Source organism: Falco naumanni, chromosome 11, assembly GCF_017639655.2.
Source record: "Falco naumanni isolate bFalNau1 chromosome 11, bFalNau1.pat, whole genome shotgun sequence".
NCBI classification, from domain to species: Eukaryota; Metazoa; Chordata; class Aves; order Falconiformes; family Falconidae; genus Falco; species Falco naumanni.
In genome coordinates this window covers 19,051,211-19,065,650 of record NC_054064.1, presented here as the reverse complement: position 1 = coordinate 19,065,650, position 14,440 = coordinate 19,051,211, and the positions used below count along the sequence as shown (strand labels likewise).

The window sequence follows — 14,440 nt, the reverse complement described above, 5'->3', positions numbered from 1 at the left end:
TTTTTGAGGGTGACTCTGCACGCTGGCGGCTGCAGGTTCATTTCACTACCCCTAGCCCTAAAGCACTACTGCGAGCATCTCCTGTGAGCAAGCGTACAGCTCCTCTACAAAGGCCAAGCTGGAAGCACTGATTTCACACAGTCCTGTTCTTCTTCCCACATTACAATGACTAGTGTTCACCAAACAGGAGCTGCAAAGCAAAAATGAAAAAAAAAGGGACATGTAGAAGTGTTTTTCATTTCCCCTTTCCCACTCACTGCTCACACATTCCAACAGCAGCTATCCTGACACAGAAATACTAACAGAACAGATTAAAATACGCACAGTACCTGACAGCCTCTCTTTTCAATCTCCAGAATGCATTTCTGCATCAGAAGCGGCACCATCAAGCCCGCATTTTCCTTCTCTACAACTTTCCGAGCATCTACCCCAAACATCACGGGCTCCCGATCTGCATCGAGGCCATCAAGAGAGTTCTCCCACTGCTCCATAAGCGACAGCTTGACGTAAATCAGCCCCCTCGGTTCCAGTTTGACAGCCAGCTGATGAGTCTTTGTCACTCGGAAGAGAGTGGGAAGAGCCACGGTTCCATGACAACAGACCCGGTTTTTCCGTGGGGTGGGTTCCCAGCTGAACACCACCAGCTTTAAGTGCTGAGCATTTTCAATTTCTATGTTGAACGTGTGGTCCATATCTAGAAACGTTGTCCTACATGTAAGCAGGGCTGTTCTCGCTTTGTTTACTGAGTCAACCTGTATTGCACAAAAGACATCTTTTGAGTCTATCCTTGGTGGTTTTAAGTCTTCAGCACCATAAAAGTGAATGCTCATGAGTCCAGAGATGTACTGAGAGCACTTGGGTTGATCAGAAAAGTTGTAGTGTCTGAAGGCGTCAATATCTATTTCTGGTTTACCACTGTTACTTGGAAGGCTCTCCTTTCCTTTCCCACACTTGGTTTCGTGCCCATGTTTACCTGATTTTGTTATAAGCTCAGGAGAGTCACCATCACTGAGGTAACCACCTTTGCTGAAGGATTTGGAGCTCCTGGAGCTTTTCTTCTTGTAGGTGTGTTGCGATGACACACTGCTGTCAAGGTGGTAACGACTTATCACATTCCTGCTGGCAGCTGTGGTTGAGTTTCCAGAAGATGGCAAAGACACCGTATGGCTTGTATCCTGGCAGCTACCCTTCAGCAGGGGGGGAGGATTATCTGAACTAGTATGGCTTGAAGCTCCCTTGACACTCCGCTTCCTGCTCAGCTCTGGCAGCTTTTTCATTTTCATGGAAAGCTTCCTCACAGTCCTGGGAGATTTAATTCTATCAGGGAAAGGCCAGTTGATTGATCCGCTTTTTTTCAGAGGACTGGGACTTGGAGGAGAAACCTCTGTTGAGGGTATGTCAGCCTTGTGCGCAAGTGCAACTCCAGACCCTTTAGAGGAAAAAAGGAGGAACAGTCATTTTCAAACTACTCGGTAACTGTAGTTCACAGCAATGAGAAAATAAACCTTGAACTAGGGGAAACATGTTGATTTGTCATACCTTGATAAAAGCAATTCAATCAGTCAACCATCGTTCAGTCAGTCAGTCAGATGTTCACGAGCATTCAGAAAACTGCGCTCTGCTGACTCGTTCAGCCAAATTTGGCAGTTCATCGTCAAAAGCCAGATTTGTTCTGCTTTGCGGAGATGAAAGGGCCAGAAACTACATATAAACAAATGAGCTATCTCACCCGCTACATTCAGCTCGATCCGTTTGTGCTGTATCTCCCATACAAGCAGACACGGCTGCATTCCTGCGGCACAGGTGCAACAATCAGCCTTAAACTGGAATACGGCAAATGCAGCCTTGTTTACAAAGCAGTTAGCTACATAGCCAGCCCATCAGCATTGCCCACTCCTCTTAGGTCCAGAAGACAGACACTCATCTCTAGTAAAGAATATGGCTACTCTTGTGCATGTCAGTCTATTATCCCAAAGAGCCCTAAATCCCTCCAGTGTAGGTGCAGGCAGTGCCTCACACCTCTTCCATTTCTCACAGCACCTCCTTTCTGCCACAGGGTGGAGGAGGCGGCACAACACGAGGATTTATTCCTTCCAAAAGCTGCACCCTGTACTGCCTTATTCCTGCCAGCAAGTTTCCATCTTTCCTGGCACAACCATCCTACAGCAGAGCTTAGAAGTATATGGTTCCCAAGTGACGATCTCATGCAAAATCACCCACCTTTCAAGATTAAAAAAAAAATAAAAAAATAACAGTAGGCACTGATCCTAAAGAGCAAAAAAGATTCTCTCAATTTAGCAGTAAGAGACAACTATTTAAGGAACACAACCAGACATAAGCCAGCACTGCACATAGTCCAGGAACCTGCTGTTCACCTCGTGCTCCAACAGTCGAGGAAATCCAGAGACCAAGTTACAGCTTAAGCTTTTCTCACGGCCACCAGCATGAGGCAGTAATGACCGTAGGAAAGGCAATGAATCTACACCAGTTAATGAAGCATGCAAGAGGGGAACTGAGGTCAGAATGATAGATATTAATAAAATTATATGAGCACTTCCACTTAGAGTCACTTTTCTATCCCTTGAGAAACCAGCAGTGGTTCTTGCTAGCAATAACCACCCCACGCACTCAGCACTTTGCAGTCGTTAGCAGGTCCCAACAGCCTCCCCTGTGCAGGTGATGGTGCTGTGGAGACCCCAAGCACACCAACCCTGCCCGGGGGACTTAGCCCCAGCAGCACACCGAGACTCCAGTGCCCCTATCTGCCCGGCATCCCCCCGCTTCCTAGACAGGGAAAGGGAGAGTCAATTTACAGCATATAAACAGAAAAAAGCGTTGGTTTCATGAGATACCCAGCAAGCCATACTTCACAGAGGTTTCTCTTACAGATTTCTCAAAGGCTTACTGCTTTACATTCTAAACTTCAAGTCCAAATCGCCATACATCTAGTGATTTTTACAAGTCCCTTGTTCATCCAAATTAATTTTCACCATTTAGCTGTAACTTACTTTTTATACTTCACTTACACAGCTAAATCAGGCGATCTGGTCTTTGACCAAAGTGATTTGTTGTGGGTTTCGTCTGACCCCACCCCTGTCCTGTCCCCCTGCAAAAAACCCAACAACCCTATGAAGACTAGTTCTGGTCCCAGCAGAAGTTTGCCTTCAATAACCATTGCAGATAGTTGCTTGAAAGAGTATCTTTATAAGGGAAAGTTTCAGTTACGGAGAACAGTACATAGAATCTTTTCCAGAGTGACAGAAGAAAACGAATTTAGTCCTGCATCTCACAGAAGTAGTTCCCTCGCAGAGAAAGGGCTATTTCTAGCACGCCTGCTGTGCTTTTCTGGCAAGCAGCTAGTTAGAAATGTGGCGTTTGATAAAAGCGGACAAAGCCTTCCCTTGTACTGCAGATCACGGCACGGTCCCACGGGTGGGCTGGCCTGGAGTGCTCTGTAGCCATCCGTGCCACACTGCAGCCCGCTAACATTCATCTCCCCTCTCTGTCAAAAGTCTCTGGCACAGGCTTGGAAAAGCAAGCCAGCAAATTAAACTTGCCCTCCAGCTCATTAAAACTGAAGAGTCAATCTAACATTCTGACTTTTATGTGTCCGACTTCTGCTGTGTTCAGCACCAACCAGTTAAAATGAAATACGTGGCTGGGCGAAACTTAACAGTTGAGTATTATGCAGGATGGTATTCCCACCAGCGTTCAGCCACATGTTGTTCCACTAAAGCCAGCAATGCGCTGAGGTATGCATGCAATTTTAAAGAGTGTACATGACTACTCTGAATAAGCTGCAAAAGGAGCTGTAGCACAGTCTGGGAACACGTCGCTTCCCAGCCTACCCATCCGACGTCGCTTTCCCACACGGGTGCCGGAGGAACTGAGCTGTGCCTTGTTCCTTGAACAAGCTGCAAGGCTGTGCCACAAACAGGCTCCTCGCTGTCCCTGTCCCCACTCGCTCTGCCACCACACACCCCATCTCAGCAGTTAAACTTCAAAAATATCCTTACAGCAGGATGGTAGAAAGAGGTGAAACATAAGAGGCACCTGTTGTGTAAGTGACTACCAGACCAGCAAGGGGATGGTCAGTTTTATGTACACAGCTGACACTACGTGTGTGTGTATATATATATATAAAATTTATTTTTTACAATGATAACACTCAATCACTAGAATAGCCTCTCCAGAGACATAGTAGAGTCCCCATCACTACAGGTTTTCAAGATGGAACTGGACAGGGTGTTAGGTAATCTCATCTAGGCTCCCTTTCCCACCAAAGGGTGGACCAGATTATCTTCCCAGGTCTTGTCCAGCCTGAGCTGTACCATGATATACCATCTTTACTACATTCACCTTATGCTTTCCAGAAACTTTAAAAGCATGAGTAATACAGCAAAAAAATTGCAATCCAAGACAAATGGACTTAACATCGTAAGTGACTGCTTCCATCAGCTATTTGTGCAGCTTGACCAGCAAAGCCACTTTTTATTTTGTTCAGCGATACGGCTGCATGAAAGGATGAAGCCTTCTCATGATCAAAGAAACGGAGCTGGAGAGACACGAACAGCCCACAGTGCCTCACAAACCCAGACCCCCTCTCCCACCCCACCCGGCCAGGTGTCTGCTCTGCAGGGCAATTGCTGCGGCCCCCTTGGTCGAGCAGGCTGGCGCTGACGGACCGGACCGTAGCCCAACACAACGCTGCCCTAAGGGAAGAGAGGACTCAAACTGTCCGAGTACATACAACACAGTGCCTGCCAGACAGATGTAGTGATCTAGCACAGCAAAAAAGCCCGTCTGACCCTGCTTAACATTATTTACATGTGCTTGGGCACATATATCACAGTCATACCCACTGCCAGCAACACATCCTATTCTACAGACACATTTGATTACCCTATTATACGTGTTACATTCCTCATCGCTTAAGGTAGGGTTTCTGAGTTATTTTAAAGTTCCTCAGAAAAGCTGTAAAGTCCCAAATGGCCACTCTCATAGCTAATGGAAATGCCGAGTTCCACCAAACTAAACCTGATAGGTAATTTAATTTCCCTACCATTCTCCAGGCCGCTTCAGAGTTAGGGAATGGAGAAATTATTAAAAAGGTAAAAAAAAAAAACAAACAAAAAAACCCACCACACACAAAAATTACCTCCAAGAGCTCTGTAAAGGTAGTTTGCTTTCTTCAAATGCTATGCACACTGACATTAATTAAGTCATGATAAACCCATCAACCCAGGGATCACTTTTACAGAAGCAAAAGATATAAAATAAATTGCTTTAAATAGCCTATTGATTAAAACAGGAGGTGATTAGAGCATAACCTCTGGAGACTCACGCCTGCTGAGAGGTGACAGGGCTGACCACTGCCTGCTCTTCATCACAGTGGCAATCCTCAGAGCATCCTCGACAGCAGCATCTCATCAGAGAGAAGAACAAGCACATGTAACAGTACTTTAGATGTCTGACCGGACTTGAAGAGCTCGGTATCTACAAACAAGCATGAGTTTGTTGCAGATATTTTAAACATTAATGATTCTGCAATGCACGTAAACCAGTCAGCTCTATTCAGACACTGGCATCCCACCAAGACACAAGCGGCAGCGGTGTGGCTGCTGCCAAGCACTGTCCAGTTGGGCTGCTCCCACCAAGATTTCCTCCCCTCGCTGTGTCTTCTGTGGCATGAAAAGGAGTTTTGCCCCCATTTCCCTAGTCAGAAGATATAAACAGTTACTCGACACAAATCAGAAACTGAAAAAGGCAGTAGCTATTTTAAATTTACTGCTTCCACTTCACAAAAGCTACACCCTTTTGCTTTTCACCAGCAGGTCGTTATGGCACTGGCACTCCGTGGATCAAAGACACATGCATGGATAAGCCTTTGACGTTCAAAAGGTACACAAACTCCCCAAAAGCCCATCGACAAACTGGCTTCAGGTCTGCAGGGGAAAGAGGGAGCAGTGGGACCTTTCTGCCACACACCAAACCATTTTGGCATCTCAAACATAACACAAATATTTCACATGAATGCTTTTCCACATCATTAAACCAAAGCTCCTTCCACGTGGAAAAGAGTTATATCACAAAGCATCTTCCATCTGGAAAAAAATAATTAAGCAAATAGTATTTGCAACGTGTGGAAGGAAATTGGTAGATAGGATTTGCTGCCCAGTATACGTATATTGCTGGGAGCTTATTTGCAACATTTAAGCATGCAAAATATTTGCCTGCATTGGCCCCAACAGATGTATTTGGAAACCAGGATGGTGGTCACAGTCTCAGTGGAGAAGAGCAATGTAGTTTTAGTGTGATTTAAGCCAAGCTCCAGCTGGCATGTAATGGGGTTAAGCAGGAATACGCCATCAATCTTTACTTCCTACAACACTGGGAAAAAATTACCTGTTTATGGTGATTCCTACCAGGCTTTTCCATCCAGATAGCTAAGACATGTACATTTTCAGTAGCAAAAGCACAGTGCAGAGCCTGGCAACCTACAGTGTGTAAGTCCTACCAGGATGTCTTCAAGGTACAGACACATGACATGATTCCACTGATTAGGTGGACACTAATCCCAACAGTAATCCTCCCCAAAAGCAAAAATATTACAAATTCTTCAGAAGGCACTATTCCGAGCTCCACAACATAAATCTGTCACAGGGGCCAACATTATAAAGGGCTGGTTTTCTTCAACATTTTGCAGGCGATACATCTACAAAAACATACAGTTAGAGCTCAACCCTGAAAAGCTGTAAAGAGAATTTACTTTAACATTTTACATATGCAAAAAACTATATTTCTAATTTTTCATGCTGTATTTATTAAAAAAAAATAATCCTATTTTCTAATCATAACCATTTGCCTGTGCAAGGAGACCCAGGGTCCTTTTCCACTTAAACTCCTCCCAGACCTGAGAGCAAGAGCTGGCACTATGTTTCTACATTACTAACTCGGAACCAAGTTACCTTCTTATTCTTACCTCTGATATCCTTGCTACAAACAAAATACATGAATTATTTCCCCTAGCTCTGCTATAGGGCGCCTTATTTTTAATCAGTTTCTTTTTAAAAGCCATCATGTCTAGAATTATTCATTAAGGAATTACCTGACAAATCCTATTAACACAAACAGCATTTACTGTAGAAAGTAACCAGATCAACACCAGGAACTAATGGTGTAAATTAAAGACTATGGAGCAAATTAGCACCTCTACAATGATGATCCATCTTATTGATAACATTTATAGAAATATCTACTTGCTGCTGTAGATTCCCCCAATAACTGAATTCTATCATTCTTTTTTTTTTTAATCTTCTGTCTAATAATGAGACTCTAAAAATAAAAAATCCACGACCATTTTCCCTCTACTAAGTGGGAAATCCAAATAAGGCAGCAATGTTTAATGTTTGGAAGGTAAAATTGATTCCATTATCCAAAGAAGGAAACAGCAAATGACAAAACGAACAACTAAGACATTTTGCTGGCTTTTATATTCCCCACATTTTCTGTCTACCCTTCCCAAGATCTAATACTTTAGACTCTAATGTTAACCAATATTGACATACATAATTTCCTATCAATAAGAAAGGTAAGCAGACTTTCCCCCAAAGCAGTAATTGCTTATTTGTCAGGAGTTATTGCTGCTTATTTGTCAGGAGTTACTGCTTACCATACCCAGCTCTCTGCAGACAGCTATTTCATAGCGGTTGTATAATCAGACAAGCTCCTAACACAAAGTTAAATTGGCCATGTTGCCCTTCATGCAGCAATTTTGTATGGATGAGCTGTCATTTTAAATTTGACTGAAAATAACTGTAGATACCTTAACTGGATTAAAAAGAAGAACTAAGCCACTTCTCCATAATAAAGCCAATTACTGAGCAGCAGGGGTCCACTTCATCATCAATTAATCTATTCAATGTGATCACTATTCAATACATGCAAAAGGAAAGCTGCTTTTAAAGTACCTTAATTAACTCACTGCATAACAAACCTATCGAGTGAAATATATAACACTCCTCCTGGCTTCACGAGACACTTTAAATGGGCAATTTTGCTTTGAGAAATAAACGTTTCTTCAGTATGAAAACAATTTTGACCTTTTTCTTCTTACATAAAGAGATTGATTTTTTTTTTAAAAAGTCACCTATATACTGAGAGATTAACCACCTAAACAGGGGTTCAAACAGCTTGCAGGATACACATATACAGCCTTCTTAAATAACCATGCTTACTGACGTCTCCAAAGCACCTAGAGATCCAAAGATGACAAAAAAATCTACCTAATGACATGGTATTCCATCCCTCTTGCAAGCAAATACAACTGGTCTAATTATTTAATGCAGCAATAAAGTGAGCTATTTCTAAATAAACACCCGACAACTTTAACACACTTTGCAACTAAAAATACACTCGTATCTGCAGCACTTCCACAAAAAGAACAAAATGTGAGCTCCCAGAAGAGAAGACCAAGTGTTTTTTTGTTCCACTGTTTACAGCGGTTGCTCTGGTGCCTTTAAAAACAAGCCCCATTCCCAGAAGCAATCTCCGCACTGGGAATCCAGGCACAGCGGCTGCCGGCCGGCAGGGATGCGGGGCCAGGGCCTTGCTGGGATGGCGAGACCAACCCCAGCCGTGGGCTCCGGGCTCCAAAGCCAGCGTTTCAGGTCCTCACTCCTGAGCCACACAGAAATACAGGCTCTTAAATGGCAGTGCAAAGAAAAGGTGAACTTTCTCCAAACCGGGGAACATGGAATTCCCTGTGTCTTGAAGTTTACACTGTTTCTAACTCTCAACAGGATACTAGAGTTAAGGTCAAGATAATGTAAGACACATCACTAATTAAAAATAATACCTCTCTGGAAAGGGTTGGGGTTTTTACGCTTACTTTTGTTCGGTGTGGCTTTATTTTTGTTTGTGTTTTTTTAATAGGCTGGGAAAAATCTTTAATAAAATGTTGAACTCACACGCTAATGGAATTATGGAAATGAGACTACCAAACACTCAGCCAAAGATAACAAGAAACAAAGAGGCTGGCTTCTGAGAGTGAAAACCACTCCTCCCCAGTCTATTAGATTAGCCTGAGACAGCCAACAAGACAGCAATTACAGAAAGCGACGTGATGAATAGCGTTTATACAGTCTTCCAAAAAGTCTTTATTAAAAAGTCCCAGACAGCAAGTTAAAGAAACTTATGCAGACATTAAGTAGCTTCGAGGCTGGAATCCAAGGCCAGGGTTAGACACTAGCTAACAAAGGAAAGCCAGCCTTTGTCCTCACATTACCAGCCTTTGGCAAGCTCGCTTTGTAAAGCCTTCATCTTCAGCAGGATGGAGGCCCAAGAGCACAGAGGACAACTACACCTGGACATGCCGTGAACAAACTGACTGACAAAAAACTGTGCAGCTCTACATTTAGTAGGTATCAGTCTCACAATCTGAGTCTTTCTTTATGAACATGACATGTATTTCCACCTTTTTGCTTGATAAATGATAACTCCACAAGTTTGCTTGATAAAGATAAAAAGGGGGAGAAATAGAAAAGAGACATAACGAGGATTTATTATTCCTCTAAAAGAAAACAGAGAACATAGCACTTTTATGTTCCTGAACCCTCTTACCTGTTGAAGGGCACTTAAAGGCAGGATTGTCCTCTACTGCTGGCACACTGGGAGCCTTGCAGGCAAACCTCTGCCAGTGCTGCTGCACGTGCTCCCCAGGATGCGCGGCATCAGCCTGACTCTCTTCGCTAGGCTGAGCCATCCGACTGCTCCCCACACTCTCCGTGCAGCGTGGGGGACCCTCACTGGGACTCATGGCCATCCCAGAGTCACCCCCAGGGGTGGGGTGGTACCAAACAGCCGCAGAGCCCACAGCACCAGGGCTATTCACAGCAGAAAGGCAGATCCTCGGCAAATCAGGCTCATCGTCTTCAGGGATCGGGTTGTACCATATTTCTCCTTCATCATCTGCATCATCATCCTCACCAAAGTCCAAAGCAGCGCTCCTGGGCACAGCAGGGCTCGCGGTGCTTGGTAGGGCACCCACAGGAGCACAGCTTCGTGTGGGGCGCTGCCGCCCCACTGGGGATGTGGAAGGAGCCCGTGGCACCACAGGCTCAGGCAGCGGGATGGGAGATTTGGGTACCAGGATAAGGGCCCCGTGCGTTTCCTTACAGGGGTCATCTTCTTCCCGAGGAGGAGGTCGGTGCGTGCTCTGCTGTAGCCAGCTGCGTTTCTTAGAAACAGTAATGCTGTTCACCTGCGGCTTGTGCTCAGGGACCTCGCTGGCCTGGGGGGACTTGGGCTCCTTCCTGCTTCTCGAAGCTATGTAAACATTTTCTATTAAATCTGTTCCCAGAAAGAAAGGCAAAAAGAGAGGGAAAGACAAGTATTTAGTTTATTGTTTTGCTTTTGACAGATGAACACATACGCTGCCACAAGGCATCTGCATTAGACCTCATTCAAGAGGACAAAAGATAAGTTGAAATCTAGTTTTGTGATCACATCAGCCTCTCACAGGAGAACAAGTACATAATTAATAGAGTCAGGCTTGTTTGGCTGTATTTTTAACACCATGTAATTTATATAAATGGCAGTGAGATAGCTCTGCTGAAAGGTCACGCATACTTACATAGAAATAGCTGCTTTTTTCCTGCAAAGTTCAGGTAGAATTGGTTTGAAAATTTGCTACATAGTATTTCTCCAGTTTACTTACATCAATGAAGAAATAGTCCCTGATTTCCATGTAATGTACCACTTAAATGGCTACAAAAACCCCCACACAGCCTCCCTTCTAGACTTACATATAAATAAAGGTCAGGATATCTCCTGCACAAAAACCTCCAGAAGGGGCTGTCCTTACCAGCTTTATCCTGTACTTAAGACAGAAGCATCCCCTGATTTGTGGGGAATAAAATGAAACACACCACCTTGAAAGGAAGGCAGGAGGAAGAAATGCTGGGAAGTTTTGAAGTACCTTATCACACAACAAAAACTGCATGCGACACCTGATCAAATTCCACTGACTTGCTCCCAGAACTTGACACAATTTCTTTAAAGCAACAGCCAAATGTTTAATCATGCATCAAAAAAGTCACTTTGTTTAGGCCCCGTGTCTGAGCACGCCCAAGCAGCCCACCAGCAGCAGTGCCGTACCCCTGGTACCCCCAGCAGGCTGCAGGGCACCACAGCAGTCCGTCCAGGGGGGGGCAAGAAGACAGCACCTCACGCCCAAGCAAGCACCGGCCCCTTCGCTAGGACTGGAAGGAAAGCTGCAAATGCATCCAACTTACAAACAGGGAATGGAGGTCAGCCAACCCTCCGCGGAGGAGGACAACCCAGACAGGGTTTGCTCAGCCACCAAGTCTAAATGAGGATAACTACATTCTCATAAAACAGAAAACTTGTTTTCATGCGAAGCCCTCTGCAATTGGAAATTCCAGCTGGAAGCAGCTATTTGATACTGCTTGAACATTATTCTCAGCAAAAAATTATTTACACACCAATAATGGATCTTAAAATATGGGCACCTCTCTGGAGGACTCAAGGAGCAGCTCTGTAAAGCCAGCCAAGTTCACTGTAGACAGGGGGACAGGAACGAGACTGTCACTTGAACACCTTCCCTTCGACCCTTTTTTTAGGTTTGTACTTTTAATGATAGAAGAGATCCTTGATAAGATCTGAAACACCATCATTTCATTTGATGAAAGATTCATCATTTAATGATTTTATTTTAAAAGCGAGGTTTACTTGTTTAGCTAAACTACAATATAAACACCGTTTGTTATCTGAAGAATTAACTTGGTTCAAAGAACTAACAAAATTAACCGTGCTCGTTTTGAAGCCTGTACACACCTTCATTGAAGTGCTTTGCTACACTAGGGCCCAAGTCAGCATGTTAACAGAATCTAGGGAAAACGTGAAAGCAGGGCTGAGGACGCAGATCTCTGGCAAAGTTTCAGTGATTCGGCAGCAGCTGTATTCCTTCCCCCACCCAGAGCCTGGAAACGTAAGCATGCCATCGTAAAGGCTCCCCTTCACACAATTTTACTACTCTTTCAAATAAGAACTAACCAAAAGAAGAGGAAACCAATCTGCAGCAGGCACAGGGCTACGGCTGCATTTCCAAGAAGTCAGTTTGGATCGGTGACCTCTTGGGCAGGCATCCTCCCGCCGGTGACGGCAACCTCAAAGCCCTCCACTTCTGCATGGCCAGCCCAAGGCACGGCCCCTGCTCCAGTGGCACAAATAGATGGGAGCATCCGAGAGCTGTATTTCCACAAAGAAAATTATCTCCTGTTTCAGCACAGACACGCAGGCCCTTCCACACAACCTCCTGCCGTTAAGGCAGCCTACAATTCCCAAAGCGGCGGGCTCCTAAGAAGTACGGGGTGCCTAAATATATACCCAGTGCCACATCTGGCATCAGCCTCTGGCTGCCCTTTGGTCTCAGCCGCAGCAAACGCACAGAGCAAGTTCACCTTTGTTTTCAACATGCATCCGGGTACCTCGATAACAAACCATCCGCAAAAGCTTACCACAGAAACATTAATAAGCAAGCACCTCCAGCACACTCCCGTAATCCTACTGCTTGCAGAGACACGCCAGCTACCACACGTACCCAAAAGCAGCCCTTCTCAGTCTCCCACCCAGCCAACGTGCTGACAGAGGTCATCGATTGGAAGTGTTCACTGAATCTCTTCCAAATGATGCACTTACCCGTACATCTTCCAGCTGCAGTTTTTGCAGGCGATTAGCAGTATTAGCAAGCGTTGCTTCCCCTCTGCTCGAACTTGGCCCTGCTCCTGAAAGCCCTTATGCCTGTGTTTATTTTAGTAACATGCAAGTATCTGCACAACCAGCGGTTCAGTATCACAGAGTGAGTTTTCCAGGTCGTTAGATGTTACAGTAACGAGCCAATTTTAAATAAATACAAAGCTTTCAGAGATACACGAGTCAGGCACGGAGTTTTTGCTCTGGAGCAAAGTTTCACTCAGAAGAACGCTGCCTACTGTCCATTTGTACTTTAATGCATTTAACATATGCTAAAAAGGCAGCCCAGACCTCCGTGCAAATACAGAACGCGACAACGGTTCCTTCCCGAGGCTTCAATGCAGTATTTAAGGAGTCGGGTGCCCCCTTCACCTTCCCCTCTACCTACGGAAATTTAAATGCATTTAAAAAACTTAAAAATACACTGAACAGCTAAGCCATTGCGGTAACAACAGCGGCACGGTCCGAACGCGGAGGCGCCGCGTGTGAAGCCCAAGGGGGCGAGGGCCGCCCCCGCCCCGCCCGGGGGAAGCGCCGCCGCGCACCGGCGTTGCCCGCACCGGGACACAAGTCCCGGCCCTTCTAGCGGCTATTTTCAACGCGTTTTCTTGCGCCACTAAGTCTTCTAGCAAAACTATAAAATAATTAGGAGTTTAAGGGGAACTACAGCAGGACTCAACACCGCTCTGGAAGCCGTCAAACGCACCTCGAGAAGCCAGCCAAGCAGCGCGCAGGAGCCGCAGGCGGCCGCGGGGCAGGGAGCCGCGGCGGTTCCCGCACGGCGCGGGCGAGAGCCCAGAGCCGGCTCCGCTGCGGGAGCCCTCACCCCGAGAGGAAGAGCGGTTACTGCCGCGACGACGCCACCGCTGCGGGCCGGCCCGAGAGCCGAGACCAGGGGCGGCCCCGGCCCGCGGCTCCCCGGGGAGCGGGCACGGCGCGCCCCGGGGCTCCGAGTCCCTGGGCGGCGGGGGCACCGGCCGCTCGGCTGGCGAAGGGGTGGCCGCGGGCGGGCGGACAGCCGGGGCCCGGCGGCGCACACTTACCCTGCGGGGCGCAGATCCCGCCGTGGCGGTGCCCGGCGCCCGCCGCCGCGCCGCGCTGGGACCTCCTGCCCCGCAGCTTGGAGAGCGTCCTGCGAAGCGGGTCGGCCATACCTGGGTGCTGCCGCCCTCAGCGGGCGCTGCCCCCCGGCCCGCGGGAGCCGGCAGCCCCCCTGCGCAGCGGCGGCGGCAGCCCTGGGCCGCGCTGCCCCATGGCGGCGTGGCTCCGCGCGCCCGGCCCCGGCTCCGCCGCGCACATACTTGGCATAGCTGAGCGGGGTGAGAGGGCGCGCGCACTGCGCATGCCCGCCGCGGGGGCGCCGCCCGCCCCGCCCCGCCCCGCCTCAGGGGGCGCCCGCTGCCGCGGCGGGGGCTGCACCGCCCGGGACGGCCCCTGAGGCGCGTCGGGGAAGGGGTGCCGCCCCGGCCCGCCGGAGGGGACCCGGCCCCTACGGTGCGGGGCTGGGGGACCGCTGTGCCTGCCGGTGGCGGCCTGAGCACCTGGGGTCACCGCGGGCGGGTGGCCGGGCTGCCCCGGGCCCGTGAGCCACCGTTGCCGGGCTGCACCCGGGCATCCTCCGTCACCGTGCGCACGGCCTGCCCCGCCACAGCGCTGGGGATCCACG

The 14,440-nt window shown here is 47.4% G+C and overlaps 1 protein-coding gene across 1 annotated transcript in view; it reads right to left on the bottom strand.

Annotated features, from left to right (window-relative positions):
• SYDE2 (synapse defective Rho GTPase homolog 2) overlaps positions 1 to 14,066 on the bottom strand; it is a 30,517-nt gene extending 16,451 nt beyond the window's left edge. The window contains exons 1-3 of the mRNA XM_040610233.1: positions 13,818 to 14,066; positions 9,622 to 10,350; positions 330 to 1,429 (exon numbers count right to left, since the gene is read on the bottom strand). Coding sequence (XP_040466167.1) covers positions 330 to 1,429; positions 9,622 to 10,350; positions 13,818 to 13,926 — 1,938 coding nt within the window. The 5' untranslated portion in view covers positions 13,927 to 14,066. The remainder of the gene's footprint in view (positions 1 to 329; positions 1,430 to 9,621; positions 10,351 to 13,817) is intronic.
• Positions 14,067 to 14,440: the final 374 nt, after the last annotated feature.